At 45.0% G+C, this 24,691-nt stretch overlaps 1 protein-coding gene across 1 annotated transcript in view; it reads right to left on the bottom strand.

Annotated features, from left to right (window-relative positions):
- Positions 1-24,691, bottom strand: part of cdh13 (cadherin 13, H-cadherin (heart)) — a 276,068-nt gene that overhangs the window by 83,976 nt on the left and 167,401 nt on the right. The window contains exon 8 of the mRNA XM_076985430.1: positions 1,300-1,478. Coding sequence (XP_076841545.1) covers positions 1,300-1,478 — 179 coding nt within the window. The remainder of the gene's footprint in view (positions 1-1,299; positions 1,479-24,691) is intronic.

Genomic DNA, 24,691 nt, shown 5'->3' with positions numbered 1-24,691 from the left:
AGGTTCGTCTTAAAAATCAGATCCAGCATTCTCCCCCCCCCCCCCCCCCCCCCCCCTTCAGTTCTCTTTCATGCTTGACATGAATTCGCCTCTGCAGACTGTGAAACTTTCATCACTATTTGAGACAGAAATTACACTTTTCCATTGATCCAGACTTTGCTGGCTGAAAACTGGAGTGAAACAGACAGAAGGCAGAAATGCATATCTGGACAAAACATTGTGCTCAGAACCGGAGTGAGAGGACGACTGCGCCAACATTGATTTCTCAATTTAGCTTGAAGCTGCTGTTGGTTCTGCCGCGGTTCGGTGTTCACAGCCTCCCTGGCACCGGCGCCGTGACCCGAAGGTGAGGGTTATAGAGGGATGCGGCGGCCACAACACGTGCCGTCACACCTCTGATATTTACCTTCGGTAACTCACACCTTCTATGTCTCCCGTGATAGCAGACACATTCTCTTCACACGTGTTAATACACCTGACATCACCTTGAACATCTGCCAGGTTTTACACGACTAAAACAGCTCAGGAGCTAACAGAGTGCACCAGGAGCAGTCAGAACATAGGCCCTCTCCTGGACCGCTCCTGGACCTCTCCTGGACTCCCTTCAGCTCCTGAAGCCATCCCCCCACACCGTCATAATCACAGCTGAACATAAAAAACAAAAACAAAATAAGAAATGTTTCTACACTTAAAGGGCTCCTGGATTTTCCTTCAAATCTGATGAGCGTTCATAAATACAGACACACACTCACTAATGTGGATGACAGCTGCACATCGTCCCAGTTGACTGCGTTCTCCCTGGCCTTGTCGGACACAGTCGATACTGCCGGCTAAATGTGTGTAACCTCAATTAAACCATGCTCTAAGTGTCTGACAACAGCTAATACTGCAGTACCAGCGGCGGGCTGAACTGATGTTCCTACATTCGTCACCCTCCAGAAGAAGCAATCACGCTGTTGTCTCACTCTTGTTAAGAGGGAGAGACACTTCCTGCAGTCACTCATTAGCATATGCAGCTAACCCCATCCAGCCAGAAGACGGTGCGACACCTCCACCCGTCTACACCCGCTGAGACGCAGTCAAACCTCAGAAGTGACACATTTTCCAATTCGGCTCTATAAGGAGGAGACGAAATCAGACGATACGCTAACGAACCTGCCGACTAGCGGCACCCGACGCCATCTGAGCCACATGAAAGCAGTTGCAGGATGATGTCTCGTTCTTCCGCTCTTGATGGGATCCTGCAAGTGCTCCCCAAGCGCCCAGGGAGTATCAGAGGAACGGGGCTCGGGTGGGTACCTCTCTGTCCAGCAGGGAGGGGGAGATGACGGTGACGATGTCGCCCCTCTCCGGATCGATGAAGAACATGTTGGGCGAGGGTTTCTCAGGCTGCTGTCTCACTATGATGTAGCGCAGAACGGCGTTGTCCGTGTTCGGGTCATCAGCATCAAAAGCAGTCATGGTCATGACCGTGGTGCCTGTAACAGAGTATGACCGCACGGTCAGAAACAAGGCAGACCCTTGCCAAACACCCCACCCCCACCACCACTGTGCCACGTACAACACCCAGACAGCTGTGTGGATGTGCTGTATATAATAATCAGACTGTGGGTTCAGAGGTCTGGGCCACATGAGCTAACCTGGGAAAATCAAGTGCTGGAAGAACCTGCAAGAACAAAAACAAATCCAACAGTCTCCAGTTCTACTTTAGTGGGTTTGTGCCCTCTGAACCGGGTCAAATATGACAGCCCAGCAGATCACCAGCTGAGAGTCAGGCACCACAATCACTGGACATTCAAGGCAGCCGGTACCTGTGCATCTGTAGAGCAGGTCAGGGCACGTCTTCCGGCACCCTGGCCTGAGGGGCATGGCCTATGAAGAGGGGTGTGGCCTGGAACAGGGGCGTGGCATGGCGATGGAGAGGGGTGTGGCCTGCAGCCAAGTGCCTAGTACCTCTCGTAACCTCTGCCTGTTACCCTTTAATGCTCTTTTACTGTACCCATCCATCTAGCAAAATGTCTGCAGCAGTTTAAAATGAACAGAGAAGAGGAAGGACAGAGGAAATGTGGTGTGAAGTGATGGAGAGTGAATGAGCTTCAACACAGCAGCTACAGTGTGGAAGTTCCTCCAGCATACACTGGTTGGGTAGGGCAGATATCAGCCATCTGTCCTCTACAGAGTAAGCAGGGATAGGGGTCTCGCTCACCATCGTCTGTTCACACTCACACATAGCTCACACTCATTCACAGTTCACTCACAGTCTGCTCACTCTCTCTGAGCTCACAAACTGCATTTGCTCACACTTACTCCCCATTTAACAAAGAAATTAACAAACTAAAGGACAGCACCACCTTATGAGCCAAAATGAGCCCCCAACGAGCCATCACGAGCCCCCAACGAGCCCTTACTTACTGTCGTGACTGAATGGAGCATAAAATCACCAAAAAATGAAAAATCAGAAAATGAAAGAGGTGAATTAATTGTTGAAATAATAATAAGTAATATTTATCTCTCAAACTCAAATTTAAATTTAAATAGCTTTATTGGCATAAACTGTAATTAACAACTGTTGGCAGTGCGATTAACAGAATTATTAACAGTGATAAAAGTGGCAAATCTTTCTTTCTCCATCTCCCTCTCCCTCTCTCCACCTCTCTCACGCTCTCCCTTCTCTCTTCTAATCTGAAAATCACATTATGTTTGGTGCAGTGCACATGGATGTCTACAGATTTTAACTTCTCTAAAATGTCTGGAAAAAACTAACAACTAACCAGCACAGCAGAAGTAATGATTACATCACAACAATTACATCACAAAAATTACTCCATAACAATTACATCACAATTATTACACCACAACAGTTACATTACACCAATTACACCGTGACGCCTGCACCGCAGCAACTGCATCATGATTCCAACATAGCAATTATACCACAGCAGTCACAGTGATTACATCCCAACGATTACACCGCAACAATTACACCACCACGATTACACCACCACGATTACACCACCACGATTACACCGCAACAATTACACCACCACGATTACACCGCAACAATTACACCACCACGATTACACCACCACAATTACACCACCACAATTACGCCACCACAATTACACCACCACGATTACACCACCACGATTACACCACCACAATTACACCACCACGATTACGCCACCACAATTACGCCACCACAATTACACCACCACGATTACACCACCACAATTACACCACCACAATTACACCACCACAATTACACCACCACGATTACACCACCACGATTACGCCACCACAATTACACCACCACGATTACACCACCACGATTACACCACCACAATTACACCACCACAATTACACCACCACAATTACGCCACCACAATTACACCACCACGATTACACCACCACAATTACACCACCACAATTACACCACCACGATTACACCACCACGATTACACCACCACAATTACGCCACCACAATTACACCACCACGATTACACCACCACGATTACACCACCACGATTACACCACCACGATTACACCGCAACAATTACACCACCACAATTACACCACCACGATTACACCACCACAATTACACCACCACAATTACACCACCAAGTTTACACCACCACGATTACACCACAATGATTGAATACATATAGCAGCTACATAGCTGCTCTATTAATTTATCAGTATATATATATATATATATATATATATATATATATATATATATATATATATATATATATATATATATATATATACTTTAATATACTTTTGCTGTGGTATGTGATATGTAATATTGATGCTGAGCTGAAAATAACCACTTCAATAATCCCCTTCAAGGCAAAGTAAAGAACTGCTCAATTAAATCCTGTGACTGTGTAAATTTACTGGGACATCATGTCTGGAACACTTCATTTCACACCAAAAAAGGACTTGTGGAGAAACTGGAAAGAAACAACTATAACTTAATCCTGTTTTTTTTTTACCATCATACTCAGAAAGTGTCTTTATGGACCTCATACAGTAATACACACATGATCCTCAACAACTACAGCCCAGACGGCTAGGCACACCCACAGACCTACAGGGACACACCCACGGACCTACAGGGACACGCCCACGGACCTACAGGGACACGCCCACGGACCTACAGGGGCACACCCACGGACCTACAGGGACACGCCCACGGACCTACAGGGACACGCCCACGGACCTACAGGGACAGGGACCCACCTGTTGTGTCATGAACAGACTCAATGTTCAATCTCTCTTTGAGCTCACAGCTTTATTCAAATAACCAAGCTCATCACCATTAGATCCTTCTCATTAATAAAGTTGGTTATTATTATTACATTAACCTGTCTCTAGTGTTACTCTCATCAAAATCAAGAGTGCTTGAGGCATTTAGCCTGCGTCAATACGTCCCATGACAAAGTCATCAGTTCTCATCAGCACACACACAAATCAACAAGCATCTCTAATTGGTTAATTGGACTGACCAGGGAGTGAATGCGAGCACTAACGTGTAATTATCAGGCAATCACTTCAGCGCTGCATACATTTCAGGAGCCCAGTCTTGCTTTACGAAGCTCCTACTCTCTGCAGGAGCGTGGCACAATCAATGTTAACTGCATCAGAAGGTTTAATGGGAGGACTTCAAACAGACAGACATAGACGTGCAGGTCACCATTACTGTATTATCATGTCTTCTCATCTTATCTGGAGTATGAGATGAGGCAGGGGGAGAATAGCCAGATAACACACACTCACACTCACACACACACACACACACACACACACACACACACACACACACACACACACACACACACACACACCACCTCCCTCAGCGAGCCTGAGACAGAGCAGAGAAATGGAAAATGTCTCATCAAATGCCTGACTAGAGCAGCTAATTTAATATCAGTGCATTTCGCCTATGGCTAATGCCGCCTTAACTAACTCTACGTCCTTAAATGATGTCATAATGTAGCACTAAGACGAGCCCTAGGCTGGAGACGATGGAGATCACTTAGGCACTTGCGTTTGTGACCTAATGCAGGAACTGACTTCACATACACCTCCTCTGCTCAGCTCATCTACGCGTGCTAATAAGAACATGATGATTAAAGCAGTCATTTCGATGCATTCCATGCAATCATCTGCATGATGTGTGATGACTGGTACCAGTGAGCGTGGTTCTGGGGCTGGAGAGCCAGTGGCTGGGCGTGGTCTGGACTGCCCAAGGCCCGTTCTGCATCTCTCTGCTCCGGTAGCAGGCCAGCCAGCCAACACTATTCATGTTCTCCTTTCAGCTTAACTCTGCTATAAGGCTTGAAGCACCTTGAGACACAGTGTGAGGTTTTATATCAGTACTTAGTACTCCTGAAGTTTTATATCAGTACTCGTCTCGCAGGAGAGTAACTGGGCTCAAATTCCAACAGGCAAGGGGACCACATTATAGGTGAAAAGCAATTAAAAGCCCTTTGTAAAAAAGCCCTTGTTCCTACATGTTAAGTGAATCACATATGCTTCCATCTGCGGGAGACCTGCTGTCTACTTAGAGCATAGTCTATATTCCAGTCTGTGTCCACATCAGGTCTGGGTGCATCAAACATCTCGTGCTTGAAGCATTTAGCCTTGAAGCATTTGGCATCCAGGACAGGGCATCATTACTTCGCTCTTATGAGACACGTGATTTCACAGTACACTAGAGTCTACCAGCAAGACACCAGGCAGTAAAACAACAATAAATAAATAAATAAATAAATAGATAAAAAACATAATTTGGTCTAGTGCAATTTTGACTTGAGTGTTTGTCTTCTCAAGTCTTTCTCTACCTCCCTCTGTCTCTCACTCCATCTCCCTCCCGTTCCCCCTCTCTTTCCCCCTCCCTGCTTTCTCCTCACTCTCCCCTTGCCTTTTTCTCTCTCTCCATCTCTCATTCCCTCTCTCCCCCTCTCCATTCCTCTCTTTACCCCTCTCTCTTTCTCTCTTCAGCTGCCCTTGAGTATCAGCTGAGTCTGACTATGCATCATTTAGAACACTCCACTGGTCTGCAGGGCCTGATGGTGCCCCGCCTCTTTCATCACATGCGAGAGAGTTGAATTATTTCCTGAGAATGATTATATACATGTGCGTGCTTTAGCTCAAAATAATCTTTACTAGCTTCCAGTCACGTGTGCCCTGCACAATTAAAGAAAAGCCTGACGTGCTCAAGACAAATGTGACAGCATGTTAAGTCCATGTTCTGAACATGGGCACTAGTTCAGCACCATGGACAGTGTCACATGTAGTACATCCTCTATTACAGCTGTCCAGGGAAATCAATATGGCTCTTGGATCTGGTTCACCCCAGGGAGGACTCAGAGTTGTGTGATAGGCTTTGTAATGGGAAAGAACAGGGCAGAGATTGGGCAAGGAAGGGAAAATGATGGCAAATGGGAAGGTGAGAGAGAGCTGGATAACATAGTGAGAGAGGAGAGACAGAGAGAGAGAGAGATAAGAGATAGAGAGAGACAGAGATAGGAGAGAGAGAGAAAGATGGAGCACAAAAAGAGAAAAGTCTAGAGGGAGAAAAGACAACAGAACTACAACCCAGGGATCAAAGCATTATCTCTGAACAAGTCTGACGTTTATAAACAATGTGTCTAATCTTTCCTCATAAATCTAGCCAGGCTGAGATCAGACACTGCCAGGGGACATCAGTGTCTCTCTTCTGGCCTTGTGAGCAACTTGCCTGGGTATTTAAGTGAATTCCCCACTGGCACGTAAGCAACGCAGGAAGGATGGCTGTGACAGGAAGTGATTGTTTTAGGAAGCCATGATATAAGGAAGTGGTAGAGTGTGCAGAGTGATCACAGTCATGTCTGTCTGCTGTGTCTCCGTCCTGTCTGTCTGCTGTGTCTCCGTCCTGTCTGTCTGCTGTGTCTCCGTCCTGTCTGTGTCTCCGTCCTGTCTGTGTCTGCTGTCTCTCCGTCCTGTCTGTGTCTGCTGTGTCTCCGTCCTGTCTGGCTGCTGTGTCTCCGTCCTGTCTGTCTGCTGTCTCTCCGTCCTGTCTGTCTGCTGTCTCTCCGTCCTGTCTGTGTCTCCGTCCTGTCTGTGTCTGCTGTCTCTCCGTCCTGTCTGTGTCTGCTGTGTCTCCCTCCCGTCTGTCTGCTGTGTCTTCCTCCCGTCTGTCTGCTGTGTCTCCGTCCTGTCTGCCTGCTGTGTCTTCATCCTGTCTGTCTGCTGTGTCTTCGTCCTGTCTGTCTGCTGTGTCTTCGTCCTGTCTGTCTGCTGCGTCTCTGTCCTGTCTGTCTGCTGCGTCTCTGTACCGTCTGTCTGCTGTGTCTCTGTACCGTCTATCTGCTGCGTCTCTACCGTCTATCTGCTGTGTCTTCATCCTGTCTGTCTCCTGTGTCTTCGTCCTGTCTGTCTGCTGTGTCTCTGTTCTGTCTGCATCTGCTGGTCATTTAGATCTCAGGCTCTTCTATGTTAATATGGTCTCTCACACCATGGCTTTACTTTAATATGGTCTCTCACACCATGGCTTTACTTTAAGTCAAATATTATATTTGAAAGCATCATCTTTAGTTCATATAAACCGCATGTGTACTGCACTTCAGCACACAATGCTCACAATGCACGTTTGAGGCATTTTTTTTTATTTTGATGCTTATTTTTATATCACATTCTCAACATTACACTGTGGTTCCAAAATAAATAAATAAATGAATGGTGTGATTTAGCTGGCAGGAAAATTGAATGTGATTCCAATCAGGCTGGTGCACTTCAATCTAAATTTTGACTAAATAATGACACAGCCTCATACCTAATTGAAACCTTTTAGGGTCAACAGTGGTTGGATGGTGCGCGTGATGGCATGAAGCCCCTACCAGGTTTTGCCTTGTCTGTAGAAGAGCGTCTACACTGAGGGGGAAGTGCACTGAATTTCCGTAATTGAACTGTGGCCACTGGTTTCACATGAACTGGCCCCCTAGATGTTTGAGTTGTTGCTGTGTGTTTCAGTGGGAATACAGGTCATCCACCAGTGCTTTGTTGCTCTGAGTGTTCTCTTATGCCCTGACTGTGGAATGGAGGTAGACATTAGATGTCCCATAAATGAGCACCACACTACAACAGCCCTAAAGCAGCATGTCCCCCTGACATAACATGTCTCTAACACAGCATGTCCCCCTGACACAACATGTCTCTGACACAGCATGTTCCCCTGACACAGCATGTCCCCCTGACACAGCCTGTCCCTGACGCTGCATGTCCCTCCAGTCCTTCACATTCATGTTCATGCTCACACGTGCTCTGAGTGTCTGTACCTCATGTTCTGTGTCTTTGAACTGGGGGTGGGTGCACTGGGGGTGGGTGCACTGGTGTGGGTGCACTGGGGGTTAGTGCACTGGGGGTGGGTGCACTGGGGGTTAGTGCACTGGTGTGGGTGCACTGGGGGTGGGTGAACTGGGGGTGGGTGCAGTGAACTGGGGGTTAGTGCACTGGGGGTGGGTGAACTGGGGGTGGGTGCACTGGGGGTTAGTGCACTGGTGTGGGTGCAGTGGGGTGGGTGCACTGGGGGTGGGTGCACTGGGGGTGGGTGCACTGGAAGTGGGTGAACTGGGGGTGGGTGAACTGGGGGTGGGTGCAGTGAACTGGGGGTTAGTGCACTGGGGGTGGGTGAACTGGGGGTGGGTGCAGTGAACTGGGTGTGGGCGCACTGGGAATGGGTGAACTGGGGGTTAGTGCACTGGGGTGGGTGAACTGGGGGTTAGTTTATTGTGTGTTGGTGCTGAGTGCTGTACACACACATGGCTGCTGTGGCAATGAGATGGTATGAAGAGGCTCCTCCCACTCTAGTAGGTATGAAGAGGCTCCTCCCACTCTAGAAGCCATCAGCTGCCTACAGGACTCACATGCTTCTGCCTCACAAGGGGAGACTGTGGTGAATCACTTTTCTAGTCATTACGTCCTCTCCCCAAGATGGTTTAGTGGCCAAAAACCAATTGTAAGGCACGATTGTAGTATAGTAGGCAGTAATTAGATGAGATCAGTGTGTAGTTGGTAGTAAAGAGTAGACCACGTAGTTGGTAGATAGTAGTTGGTATAAAGTAGAAAGTAGACAGTAATTAATAGACAGTAGTTAGTAGATGGTAGACAATCGTAGCTCGTCGTTAGTACAAGGTAGTTAGTAGAAAGTAGTTAGTAGTAATTAGCGATGCTCCAGCATCAGTGCAAACTATGAATGAGACGTCAGTGTGAAGTATGTATGATTCCAGTCACACTCTCTCTGTTCTTCCCCGTGGAACAGATTGGATTAACCACAGTGGCTCAGTGCACCACACCATCTGCCAAGGAGGGCGGAGCTAACCCTGATCCCAGACCTGTGGTGGGGTGTGAAACCACAAACTCTCCTGCAGCACAGGTACTCTCTTGACTGTGCTGGGCAAAGAGAGAGAGAGAGAGAGAGAGAGAGAGAGAGAGAGAGAGAGAGAGAGAGAGAGAGAGAGAGAGAGAGAGAGAGAGAGAGTGTGTGTGAGTGTGTGTGAAAGTGTGTATGTGCGAGTGTGTGAGAGTGTGTGTGTGAGAGTGTGCGTGTGTGAGTGTGTGAGAGTGTGTGTGTGAGAGAGTTTGTGTGAGAGAGTTTGTGTGTGTGTGTGTGTGTGTGTGTGTGTGTGTGTGTGTGTGTGTGTGTGTGTGTGTGTGTGTGTGTAGATCTGCAGCTGTAGTTCTGTGTGGTGGCCCCTCCAGTCTCTCCAGTCTCTCTGCCCCACAGGGGCTGTAATTACCACTAAAGCCTCCTCCCCTGTTCCCCTCCCAGTTCCCCCAGGCCTGTCACCCCTGTCACCCCTGTCACCCCTGTCACCCCTGTCACCCCTGTCACCCCTGTCACCCCTGTGACCCGCAGGTCTTCCACACACTCTCTCCACCAAACTCTCTACACCAAACAAGTAGTAGTCTGTCCATCCCCCCCTTCCCCTTCACAGGTAGGGACAGAGGATGTCGGACAGTGGGACCCAGCAGGGTTGTGGTGGGCAGTGGTGTCTGCCAGAGAGAGAGAGAGAGAGAGAGAGAGAGAGAGAGAGAGAGAGAGAGAGAGAGAGAGAGAGAGAGAGAGAGAGAGAGAGAGAGAGAGAGAGAGAGAGAGAGAGAGAGAGAGAGAGAGAGAGAGAGGACTGCAAACCAGGAGTGATGGCAACAGATTAGAATTCACCACATGACCCAAACATTTCTCATTAACAATGCTTTGGGTATTAATCTGCTCTGGAGTGATTTTCAATTATATGAAGTACACATGATATTATACCCATTACTGAAAACAAGGGTGTTAGGCTGGACAAATATGTACAAATGGAATAAAGTAAATGAGCAAGAGTGATGAAATAGAGTAATGAAACAGAACTGTGTCCAATTAGACAATAAATAAAATAGATGCTGGAAAAAGTGTAGATGACTGTAGTTGGTGAATATGAGTTTGCATACAGGCATGTGCATATATGTCTGTATGTGTGTATATGTTTTAGTATACAGGCATGTGAATATGTGTATATGTGTGTATGTGTGTATATGTTTTAGTATACAGGCATGTGAATATGTGTATATATGTTTTAGTATACAGGCATGTGTTTATGTGTATGTGTGCATGTGTTTATATGCATGTGTGTGTGTGTATGTTTTAGTATACAGGCATGTGAATATGTGTAGATGAATGTGTATGTGTGTATATGTGTGTATGTTCAAATGTATGTATATGTGTGCATTTGAACATTTGTACATGTAAACATCTTTTATACCTACGTGTACCCATGCGTGCACCATGTTTGTGTGTGTGTGTGTGTGTGTGTGTGTGTGTGTGTGTGTGTGTGTGCACGCGCGCGGGAATGTCTGTGTGTGTGTGCACGCGCACGGGAGTGTCTGTGTGTGTGTGTGTGTGTGTGTGTGAGTGTGAGTGTGTGTTCGTGTGCGTGTGCGAGTGCGAGTGTGAGTGTGTGTGAGAGCGTGTGTGTGTGTGTGTGTATGCTCATGGCAAAAAGGAAAAATGCAATTATCAGCTCAGCGGGAGATTGATGCATAGTTAAGTGAAGAGATTGTGCAGGATGACTGTAGCACATATCGCACAGACCACACACACACACACACACACACACACACACACAGACACACACAGACACACACAGACACACACAGACACACACAGAGGCACCAACCCACACAAACACAAACACACAAACACAAACACACACATACACACACACACACACATACACACACACACACACACACACACACACATTCAAGCACACACACACACACAGGTGTGTACACACGCACTCTTAACACATAAGCACACATGCCAAAACACATTCAAAAACAAAATGGCACACCCAAACATGCACAAACGTGTGCATACAAACACATACACAGACACACAAACAAAGCTAATCAAACACAGGCAGGCCCTGCGTCTGGCCCACAGCACCTCTGCTTGCTCAGTATCCCACAGCCTGAGCAGCTGTCTGCTGTCCTGCATCCATCACAGAGCCCTGATGAAGCTACCAGATGGAGAGGAAACGCATGCTAATCTGTGGCACCTGCACGCCTGTCAGAGTGCCGGAGGCAGAGCCTCAGAGACAGAGCTTCAAGAAGACAGAGAAACCCCGTGGGCTCCAGGCTGCAGTGGCCTGTGTTCCTACAGGCCAGTGTTTGAATTCATCCGGTGTTTGAGTGCATCCGGTGTTTGAGTGCATCCGGTGTTTGAGTGCATCCGGTGTTTGAGTGCATCCGGTGTTTGAGTGCATCCGGTGTTTGAGTGCATCCGGTGTTTGAGTGCATCCGGTGTTTGAGTGCATCCGAGTGCATCCGGTGTTTGAGTGCATCCGGTGTTTGAGTGCATCCGGTGTTTGAGTGCATCCGGTGTTTGAGTGCATCCGGTGTTTGAGTGCATCCGGTGTTTGAGTGCATCCTTACATTCTTACTGTGGCAGGCCTGGTCAGTGTTCTGTTAGGACAGCGTAAACACGGCAGGAGAAACGTACCTGCGGCTTTTCCTTCATGCTTCACTCACACCGCCTGTGTCTGTTCCTCACACGTCGAAGCCCCGATGTTTCAGACCCGAAAGCCTTTCTTCAAGGGTTTAAACCGCAAACTAGTGGTCTAAGGGCATTTTCTCCTGCTGATGGGCCACGGTGTGCTCATGGGGCGTTGGGACTCACTGTGTCTGCTGGCCCGTCACAAGGACACAGCTACAGAACCGTAGGAGTGGCTACGGCCTTCCCACTCACAGCAGTCCACATGGGTTCTCATAGCTGCCTCTTGTCCTATCCACACACACCACAAACACTGATACCTCCCCAGCAGTGGACCGCAGTACGAGCTACTGACCCGTCTGCAGTGCTTGTGTCAGAAACGAGACACTCTCTTCATCTCTCCCCTTATCTCCCCCTATCTCTCTCCATCTGTCAGACAAAGTCTAAATAACTTGAAATTTAATCAGCAACATCAGTCAATGCCCGGGAGACATTAGGTCCAATCATTCCCGACACTAAACCAGCCGAGATATTGTGGGATGCTGCCCCTCCCTAGTTTCCTTAGTTACCGTGTTTCGCTTTACTTCTATCACGTCTGGCTGATACAGTGTACATGTACAGTGTATTTAATCCCCATAGTGTTGCATTGTCAGTGTTGGTCATTGCATAGTTCAAACGTTACAACTTCCTGGTTTCATTCCATGAGGTTTTTGCTTCGGTTTCATTGGTTATGTTCTAGGTTTAGGGTTAGGTGATATTCTAGTATTATATTCTCTGTTGTAAGTATCCCGCTGTTTGTCCTAGCCTGTTTGTTTTCTTTCTTCATTGTTGTGTTTGTTTGATTTCCTGTTCATTATTTTGTACTTTGGATTGCTACGTGTTGGTAACCCTGGACCACCGTGGTCTTTAAATTCCACTTCTCTCTGTGCCTGCATCCTCAAACACTCTTATAAGTGAACACATTGCTTTACTTCATGCATGTGGTGTTTATAATTCTATTTATGTCATATTTATTCATGCTGCCGAAGAATCTGTTAGGATTTGTGCAACCGCATTATCACTTAACTGTTCTAGTTTTGGGCTTTCACAGATTCAGAGTTTCACAGATTCAGTATTTACAAGCATCTGCAGTATAACACATTTAAAGAGTAACTGATGAATAGTTTGAATTTCACACAGTCAAAAGGTCTACAGGAAAGAACTCGCGTTCGCTTCCAGAAGTTCCAAAGTCTAATGAATCATTCTTGTTCTCACCAGGCGAGCGGAGATTACATCAGAGGCCATCACGCGTCTCCATTCAGTGGAGGGTATCTGACGTCTGGATGGTGACTGCCTCAATCAGTCAATAAAACAAATCTCACAAGCCCTTTGTCACTCCTTCTGCATTGGCTCAAGTCTTCATGTGTCTACTAGACGTGTTATCTCCCCAGTGGAACAGAAAAGAAACTGTGATTTTACTTTTGCCAGCAAAAACCTTCTTGCATTTGGAATACCAAAAAAAAAATGCTTCTAATCTGCCTGCTGGTGCTCACAAATACACACTGCCACTACACTAACCCGAACACCTACAGACGAGAGAGAGAGAGATAACGGGAGAGAAAGGGAAAGAGTGAGAGCGAGAGGAATAAAGCTTGCACCTTTCTTCAGCAAGTGTTAAAACAAAAACAAAGAGCCACTCAGATACCTGGCTGGTATTCGATAGATCTGGTGCAACGGGGTGCTTTGAAGTGTCGCGTCTAACTGGCATTGTACTTTCTCAGCTCACACTAGGATTTGCCGTGGTTAGATCACCAAGACGACAGGACCAGCGACGCCTCCTGACAGCAATCAAAGGCCTGGGTGCTTTATATGGCTGTGCTAGATAAACAAAGAAGGTGAGGATCGGCACAAGCACACAGAGGGACACTAAGAGACACACAAAGAGACACACTAGGAGAGACACAAAGAGACACAAAAAGAGACACAAAAAGAGACACAAAGAGAGACACAGAGATAGTAAGAGACACTAAGGGAGACAAAGAGACACTAAGAGACAGTAAAAGAGACACAGAAATACAAAGAGAGACATAGTGAGAGTAAGAAAGACACTAAGAGACAGTAAGCAAGACACAAAGAGACACTAAACGAAACACTAAGAGAGACAGTAAGAGAGATTCCACAGCTTCAGCTGTACAGGGATAAGCAGCGTGGCTTCTGAGCAAAGACACCAGTGCAATGTGCACACACAGCAAAGGGAAATGGGTAACAACAAAATCACCACTCAGACACTACGCAGTCGGGGGGGACCTCACGCTGTAACATCTAAAGGTACAACACTGACAGAACACAGCAGATAACATAAGACAGCACCTTAAAATCAGACGCCTGTTATTACTGCCTTTGTTTACATGAACAAACATGGCCCCACTGCTGTTTATGAGCAAAACCAACCCTGCCCTGGCTGTTTGACCTGAACGAGAAGGACAGGCTGGTCTGGAGAGACCCGATGGAGAGACGCGCTGGAGAGACGTGCAGGAGAGAGGCGATGGAGAGACACACAGGAGAGACGTGCTGGAGAGACGCGATGGAGAGAAGCGATGGAGAGATGCGCTGGAGAGAGGCGATGGAGAGAGGCAATGGAGAGACATGCAGGAGAGATGCGATGGAGAGACGCGATGGAGAGATATGATGGAGAGATAAGATGGAGAGATGCGCTGGAGAGATACGCAGGAGAGATGCGATGGAGAGACACCATGGAGAGATACGCAGGAGAGATGCGATGGAGAGACACCATGGAGAGACACGCAGGAGAGAGGCGTAGGAGAGACACGACGGAGAGACAAGCTGATTCGGGAGGTGCCTTCATTCACACTGACACATTAGTATAAACGGAAACAAAACCAATACTCTTAGTATAAGAACTGAAGCAACAGTAAAACAAACACAGAAAACAGATATGACAAATGCACCAGGTAGAGAGAGAGAGAGAGAGAGAGAGAGAGAGAGAGAGAGAGAGAGAGAGAGAGAGGACGGAAACATGAACAGGTTATGAATTGCCTCAGAAGGTAAAGACGCACATGGGGATTTTAGGTGGTCTGATCAGCACCAGCTTTAGAGAGTTATGCTGCAGTCCTGGTCAAGCCTGGGTTAAAACAGTGCTTTAGTGGGGCAGGGATTACCACAGGGATTAACGTGGGGATTATCACAGGCATCTTTACACTGCAAGGCAAAACACACAAGGCCATGGAAAGCCACAGAGCTGCAGGACCCATTTATTCACTTTCTGACAAACGCAACTAAAGGTACCGGTGCAGTTCATTTAAACTCTGGCTCTAATTAACACGACTGCAACACAATCAATGAATCACATAAACAATACAACCACTTTAACTGATAATGGGTATAATTAACTGATGGGTTCTAATTACCCCACCATCAGTTAACTGCTCCTTAATCAGTTAACTGCCCATCATCAGTTAACTGCGCCATCATCAGTTAACTACCCCAACATGAGTTAATTAGCCCGACATGAGATAACTACCCCAACATGAGATAACTACCCCAACATGACTTAACTATCCCATCATCAGTAAACTACCCATTATCAGTAAACTACCCATTATCAGTTAACTGCCCCATCATCAGTTAACTACCCCATTATCTATTAACTATCACCTCATCAGTAAACTACCTAATTAACAGTTATATATCCCATTATTCTGAGTGCAGTCAATATAGGCTAATTGTCTTAACTACTGTAGCATAATAATCTTTTTTATATTTAAATCTATTTTATACTTCACACTTTTTGTGTTTGATACATTTTTTAAATTTAGATTTTAAATTTGTTGGTCCTTTTGGAGATCTATAAGAGAATGACATCTGGGTCCATTGCTCTCTGAGTCCACTCACTGGGATATTACCTCTCTTTCTCTGACTCTCTCCCTTTTTTACTCCCTTTCTCTTTCCCTTCCTCCATCTCTTTTGCTCTTTTCTTTGTTCCCTCTCTCTCTTGCTCTTTTTTCCTCCCTCTTTCTCTCTTGCTCAATCCTCCCTCTCTAACCTGCTCTATTAGTCAAACGTCCAGGGCTCTAATTTCATTTGAAAACAGACTAATGCCACATTTAACTCATTTTGTTGCACACACATTTATTGCAATTTGTTAATTCAGTGGACAGAAATAAATGTGCAAGGGGGCAGATCAGTACGACAGGGGGTGGATCAGTACGACAGGGGGCAGATCAGTACGACAGGGGGCAGATCAGTACGACAGGGGGTGGATCAGTACGACAGGGGGCAGATCAGTACGACAGGGGGTGGATCAGCACGACAGGGGGTGGATCAGTACGACAGGGGAGTGGATCAGCACGACAGGGGGTGGATCAGTACGACAGGGGGTGGATCAGCACGACAGGGGAGTGGGGGGAGGGATCAACATGACAGGGGGTGTGGCATTTATACTTTGCAGGTACAGCAGGGGAGGTGGTTCTGAAAGTCCATCAGTGCTGTAGTTCTGAACCCATTTGGGTTCAAACAGAGACAGCGTGGTGGTGTGCATAAGGACGTCCGATCACTCACAACTGAATTTTAACCGTGAACATGCTGTAGAAATATATTTCCAATTACTGATTAAATGCAACTGATTAAAAAACATTCATGAGGAAAGAATAATTTTGTGACTATTAAATGTGAATCAGATTCACCTGGCATGTCATTACAAACAAAAAAAAATTATAATTTAAATTATTTAAATAATTTGTCATATCACAAATATGTAACTATCAGTGGTGGACGAAGTACACCAATTATGTACTTGAGTAAAAGTACAGTTACCTTGCATTGAATATTACTCAAGTAAAAGTAAAAGTATTCACCTCAATTTTTTACTTGAGTAGAAGTACAAAAGTATCTGCCTTAAACATTTAATATCTGTATTAAATGTAAAAACCTTTTTTTTCTTAGCGTCACATCAAAACCCCTAGGCCTACTCGATCAAAAGGTGAACAGGAAACAGTGCCTTACATTTGCCTAGCAAACACAAAATACACAAATCTAGCCTATATTATCCTCACAACATTCATCTCCAAACTTTATCCATATTAATAATTCACACTAGAAAGGTAGACAAGTGGACAAACCGTTTAATATGAAAACATAATTCACCACCAAACAGAACAATAATTTTGAACCCGCCACTTCAGTCCTAGCTTGGGAGACTTTTTCTGAGGTTCTACGTTGTCCACCACATGGCGGGACAGGGAAGCTAGAAGCTACTGAACTCATAATATTAAACTTGGCCGAATAATTCATATAATAATAATCAGAGTTGCCAACTCTCACGCAATGAGTGTGAGACACGCATTGACTGTCTTTACCAGAGACCGTTTTCACTCGCACTTCACTTCACATACATCCGATTTCTCACACTGAAAAAAAATCTAGTTTATTTACCTCTGATCTACATCTATGATTCAATGAGTTACTAGTTCGCTGTGGCGCCAACCACTGGCGATCGATCGCGACATAATACTTAATTTGTGTCCAACAATTTACACTTGCCGCCACCCCCACCCCCCGCCAACATTTTACACACATGCCGCCGCCCCGCCCCCCAAACCTTATAATAATAATTTTAATAATAATTTTAATAATTTTGCTTTGCTCATATTTACTTGCCTTCGCCTCCCTCATAGGAATAAATTGCGAAGTTCACTTCGCTTGGCCAAATTCGCGTGTATGTGTCCCCGGCTTTAACGTTTGATGTGGGAGTCTCCTGTGTTAAACTGGCGCTTAGCTTCTCCACAGATTGCAATTCGGGGACTAGCACACTGCTTTGGATAAAAGCATCTGTTAAATGTAGTGTACTTCAATGTGATATAATTAACCGGGGTATATAAACCTACTAATCTAATGGTGAACTTACTTCGATGTGTTTTTTCAAGTTTGACAGCGAGTTCATAAATTATGACAGTGATGTGTTCTTCGGAATGCAGAGGAGGAATACAAATAATTCTTCTTTTCGAGGAATACAAACACTTCGGCTAATTAAGGCCAGGGGTGTTGGGGGAAGACATCTGTTGCAGCCATGTCAGATACTCAGCCATTTAGCGTACAAATCTTAATCTCTTACTGAGCGGTATTTTATTAAACGTTGATTTAAAAATGAAAAAGGGCTGAGATGTTTCTGTAAATGTAACGAAGTGAAAAGTACAAATTTTCGCTTTGAAATGTAGTGAAGTAAAAGTATAAAGTCTTACCAAATAAAAGTACTTGAGTAAAGTACAGATACATGGAAATGTTACTTAAGTACAGTAACGAATTAAATGTACTTAGTTACTGTCCACCACTGGTAACTATTATCTTTTTTCTCATCATAGTGAACAATAACTGTGCTGTGTCACCATCTGCGTTGGTGAGGAAAAAAGCAAACGATTTCTGCCACGCCCACACAAGCATGCCACGCCCATACAAGCATGCTACACTCACACAAGCATGCTACGCCCACACCAGCATGCCACGCCCACACTAGCATGCCATGCTCGTTTCTGCATTTGCAGTGTATTCATGAACATATAGCATGTATTGTTTGGTATTGTTTATTGTTACACTCATTGTCTGATATAGAGCTCATATGTATTATGCTCTTCTTCTAGATATCAGCATCAATTCATGTATTTCAGCCGAATTCTAGTTCAATGGTATGTTGAACTCTAACCTACTAGGACACATTCTACGAGTTAAAGCTTGTGTAAGTCACTCTGGATTAGAGCACCACTAAATGCCAAAAAAGTCAAATGTATACAAATGATCTTCTATTGAAATAAGAGGAACCTGACAAACTTGAATCCTCTCTCTGTCTCTCATTGGTTGGACGCTTCTCTCCAATCTGCTGGTCCTGCAACGCAGACTGACCTAGCAAAGTTCGACACCATCAGAATGACTAGGAACTCCCACTTGCAGACCTGTCCCCAGCCTTTAACAGAGCACATTGGCAGGCAAAAAAAAAAACATTAGAAACCCTTGTGGCACAGGACAGATCTCTTATAGCACAGGACAGATCTCTTATAGCACAGGGCAGACCTCTTATAGCACAGGGCCGGTCTCTTATAGCACAGGGCAGACCTCTTATAGCACAGGGCAGACCTCTTAAAGCACAGGGCCGGTCTCTTATAGCACAGGGCAGACCTTTTATAGCACAGGGCAGGCCTCTTAAAGCACAGGGCCGGTCTCTTATAGCACAGGGCAAACCTCTTATGGCACAGGGCAGACCTCTTATGGCACAGGGCAGACCTCTTATGGCACAGGGCAGACCTCTTATGGTACCACATTCATTTATATTATTGCCAAAGTAGTTCTACAGTACCACATAAATGAACTTTTACAAAATTAAGGAAATTATTAAAACGGAAATAAAAAACTTGTAATTTGTAATTGCATGCAAACATGGGTAATTGGTGATGTAATTGGCATGAAATAATAATAATAATAATAATAATAATAATAATAATAATAATAATAATAATAGGAGGAATAAATAAAATATAAATATATCTCTCTGTCACTATCTCACTCACACCCATCATGGTTTTGCACAATGTGCAGAAAAACAAACCACAGAAGTGTTCAAGGTCTTCTGAGCCAGACTGTTAAAGAGTAATAGATACTAATGCAACTTTTGTTGAGGGTTAAGGTCTCCGTGACTACAGATGTCATGGGAACTAGATCCCAGATGAGAGATTCGTATGAACGTCTTATAAGTTTATTTTTTTGTCTTTCTGTTTTTGAGCACTTGTACAACATGAGAAGCACTTGAACGTCCTTTGATCTAGAGTATCGTTTTCTTTGATCAAACAGAAACGCTATTTTGAAGTGGAGCTCTGCCTTTCAGAACCGTACTGTGGAGATCTGGTGTTTGAGCAGCTTAATTAGACCTAAACAGCACAACCACCCCAGCGAGAACTCCAGCCGCTCCCTGCACACAGTGCAGAGGCAGCATCATCCTTCGTTAATGCAAACCTCAGCTGAACTTTTAACCCCCTAAATAAATAAGTGCACGAATAAATAATGTTCACTCCTACTTTCTACACTGCACACGCAAACTTCTGCTCCCTGACGGACCCTTCATCTACCCTCCTGATGCAATCTGCAGAAAGATTAAAGGGCATATTGGAAACAGGCCCCCACACCAGGCCCCGCCCTGATCCACCCTCTCACCTGACCTAACACGCCCCCACACCAGGCCCTGCCCTGATCCACCCTCTCACCTGACCTAACACGCCCCCACACCAGGCCCCGCCCTGATCCACCCTCTCACCTGACCTAACACGCCCCCACACCAGGCCCCGCCCTGATCCACCCTCTCACCTGACCTAACACGCCCCCACACCAGGCCCCGCCCTGATCCACCCTCTCACCTGACCTAACACACCCCCACACCAGGCCCCGCCCTGATCCACCCTCTCACCTGACCAAACATGCCCCCACACCAGGCCCCGCCCTGCTGTTAATTTTAACAAAATGATAAATGGAAATAAATATAATGAATATATTGTATATATATATATATATATATATATATATATATATATATATATATATATATATATACATAAATGGATATAAATGAATGATTGAATGAATAAATAAATCCATTGGAACTTTATTTGGGAAATTCAAAATATTCAGTTCTCATTCAGTTCATGGACCTTAAAGAAATTGTAAAGAGATTCTGTTTCTTTAGCTCCTTGGTTCAAAACAGTTTCTAGCAAGGAGCCTTACAGAGCAGAATTCTCATTAAGATGAACTAGATAAGAAAGAGAAAATTTCACTCACAAATACCCTTCACGAGGCCCCTCCATTCCAGAGTACTGAAATATTTAAGACTGGTTCAGAATACTTGACTAAAAGTTATAGCTCTCTCTTTCTCTCTCTCTCTCATTTATTTATTCAAGAATAGAATAATTTTGGCTTGCATTTAAATTTTAATTTTCAATATCTGGAAATGTAACTTGCAGCTGAAACTGTCATAGACTTGGTTTGGAAACATCTTGTAGTACATAGGATACTTGTCTTTGTGTCTTTGTATAATCCAATTTTACCCCGAGTGTTGCAATCACTGTAATTCAAATAAACAGCAGTCACGTGTCTATTGAGAGCTTTTGGATTTGGGCTTCATGGTGACCATGAATAGAGGGGTTGCTGAGAAAAGTGCTAGAAAATGACTAAGTTTTTTCTTTGAAATGCATTAGTTACATTTAAATTGCAACAACAGGTAATTTCAAGTTCTGTAGTATACAAAATATGACTCAGAAATATGTCAGATATAAGTCAAATATAACTTAGGTGAAACTAAGATGTAAGTCAGGTGTGTAAATGTGATGTTACTTTTTTTGGAGACATGTATTATATTAATGTATGTACTGTATGTTAATGTGTGTATATTAATGTATGGAATGTACTATAGCACAGTAAGCACACTGTAACACACTGAGGCTGGAGTTAGCGAGCCAACACATCAACGCTACATGGAACAGTACCATGCTAGTAACTCAAAACCATTTTGAGTTGCGTGATTCTTGGGCGGTGACCACGAAACACTGACGGGTGGGTATTTCTGGGAGCAGTGTCCAAAGAAATACATCCTGATGAAACAAAATGGGCTGGGCTGACAGACCTGCATTATTGGGGCAGTGTGAATTTTGTGGTTTGTATTTTGCAGTATGTATTTTGTGGTACGTATTTTTCAATAGAATTCTGTACATTGATTTTTCTTTTGATTAAACATGTATTTTGGTACATGGGTGCTAATTTTTGCTACTGAGTATTAGCTAAGTGAATTTTGAAAAATGTCCAGTGTGCAATTTTCTGTTAAGGGTTGGAATTCAGTTAATGTTTGCCATCAATCTAACTGGCCGAACTCCATGGAGGCGTACAGGAGGAAGCGTGGAGATGCTGGGAGGAAGATGAAAACCTCAACAGAGCTTGAACAGAGTGTCTGGCCAGGGGAGCATGCAATCATCGACGTGACTTCGATTTGAAAAGTGGGGACAAGAAAAGCTCACTGGGTGTTGCACTCAATTTTGTGGCGCTCAAATCATGTCCCCTTTAAGAAATGAAGTCCTGGCACACAAACACACAGACACAGACTCTGGGAATGTGCAGAAATCAGTGCTGAAACTGAAAGGAGGAGTTTGACTAAAGAGTTTACGGCCATGTTTGTCAAGCTTGTTGGTGTTGAACAATATAGCACTGTGGCTTCATATAAAAGTGTAATGCGTTCGTTCTCTACTTATGAAAAATATTTTGGTTCATTTCACAAAATGTCAGTTGGCCCGTATTATGTTGGCATCATGTGGAAATATGAAAATATTAAACTCAACGTACGCATGAGTATGCATGTCATTAAGAACATAACAGGCAGTTGTTACATTTTAATGGCTAAAACAATATATTAGTGTGTTAAATGAGAGAATATGTGAAGAATAGCAGCTTGAGGAAACACGCCCCCACTGCGAGGGTAATACCTCCCCCCCGTAAGGGTTTTGCTCTCCAAATACTCTACTGCCCCAGTTTTTGCTCCAAATGCAGACGTCCAGACTGACGTAACGGAGACGGCTAGACAACCTGTTGGACATTTGGCTGTGTATTCTTCAGTTTCCTTTATCCAGCTGTGACATGGCTAGCTGTGACATGGCTAGCTGTGACATGGCTAGCAGTCAAACAGTAACTCAATTCCCCACAGACTACTGCATTGAACACACTTTCAGATTAGTCAATACTTTTACCATCTGACTTAAAATAACTCCTGAAATATATCTTTGTTTTAAAATACCTGCTAGACCCACTGTGCACATACAGAGACAGGTACTACACACATACAGGTGCTTTCAGTATGGCTGAGTCTTTCACGGACTCATATTTGCCCACCAGTCAGTACCATAATTTGGCTGTTTTGTTCCTCACATAGAAACTAAAGTAATTTCTCCACATGAACTAACCCGTGCGAGGGCTGAGTCTGTCTCAGGAGAGCTGTCTGCAAATCACTGACGTTCAAAACCATGACGCTGGAAACTACAAGAGCCTAGCAGAGTAATTAAGAGGCTCTGTCGCTTGTGTCTGAATCTAGAGGACTGCACTGGTTTTGCCCCTGGGGCAACAAATAAAATTCTTTTTGCATCTTGACAAACGGAAAGAGGAAAAGCTATTCTGTGTGGTTTAGTGCGAAACTGCAGGGAGCCGTGACACTGCCGTGTGTCCTGTTATCCTGCTCGGCCGTAGCTTCCAGCGTCTTTGCAAAGCCTCTCCACTATCTAACAGCAGGGAGGAGGAGATTAAGGTAAGAAAATGAAATTCATCGCATTTACGTGGCATTTAGCTTAGACTGGCGCAGTGTCACAGAGGCGAGAGGCTCTCAGGCGGGGCGACGTTTCCTATCGATTGTTTCGCATGGGGGCTTCAGAGTGGTACTCATCTCCTGCTTCCTGTTACTTCGGTCTCTCTCTCTCTCTCTCACTCACTGTATGTCTTTATTTCACCGTCTCTCTCTCTGTCTCTCGCGCGCTCTGGTATCTGTGTGCATTTTGTGTTTCTACCACATCATAAATGTCAGAGTCACTCCACTCATTTTAACCTTTAACCTATTGATCTCTTCTCCGCTGTTCCTTCATTTATGAGACGGTGTGGTGACCTCCTGCCTCAACCGATTAATTCTCAGTGTGAAGAACTCTTTTTCTTCGGCAGTCCCAGTGGTGAGTGCACTTAACAGACAGTGACACACACACACACACACACACACACACACACACACACCCACACACCCACACACAATGCTTCTAACTTAATAAAGAGAGATGAAAGGTATGCCAGTTCTCTTCAGGGCCATGGCAATGACCTTGGCTGCTTGTGTTTTGAAAAAGATGGAGAAGATAAGTGAATTAAATTGACAGTTAGTGTTCAAAGCAAACTGTTAATCATGAGTAAAACATGCTTGGGATGCTTGTGACCTATCCAATGTCAGTGCGTGTTCTTAGCGGTGGATCTCAGCTTTGCGTGTTCCTAGCGTTGGATCTCACATGCTGCACTCAAAGCCCTTTCCAACAGCCCCCGTGAAACAGGGGTGTGTCCATGCAACACTTCCATTCTGAATCAATACTCAATCAAAGTGTTCACACCCCATGGCAAATGTGGGGTGGACTGGATCGTTTCATGTGCGCATGCACACACACACACACACACACACACACACACACACACACACACACACACACATTCTCAGAAGAGCCGGAAGGTGGAGTGCTGGAATGGATTATTAATGAGCGGGTTTTTGTTCAAACAAGCCTTGCTGATGTCATTTTAAATCAAACAGCAGAAGGCTGACAGTGATCAGCTGTCACTCTGGGTTTGGTGATTATCTTCACACTGCTGCGCTATACTGAATACTGACTGAGAGGTTGTGGCAGGGGATGGGGCTGCCGGGGGGGCAGACCAAGGAGAAGACGGAAAAGCTCTCGACAGCTATACGTCTTGACTGGGCTCATCTTTAAGCTCTGCGTTATATCTGACATCTGAAATGACACTCAGAAATGGAGGAGCTGTCAGTCTCTGCTTTTAACCGCACCAACAGCACACTTAAATTCCTGCCTCCATAACCAGCTGGCCTGCAAACCACCCACCAATAAGCTAGCAAAGGAA

Source organism: Brachyhypopomus gauderio, chromosome 2, assembly GCF_052324685.1.
Source record: "Brachyhypopomus gauderio isolate BG-103 chromosome 2, BGAUD_0.2, whole genome shotgun sequence".
Lineage (NCBI taxonomy): Eukaryota > Metazoa > Chordata > Actinopteri > Gymnotiformes > Hypopomidae > Brachyhypopomus > Brachyhypopomus gauderio.
This window is presented reverse-complemented; position numbering and strand designations above follow the sequence as displayed.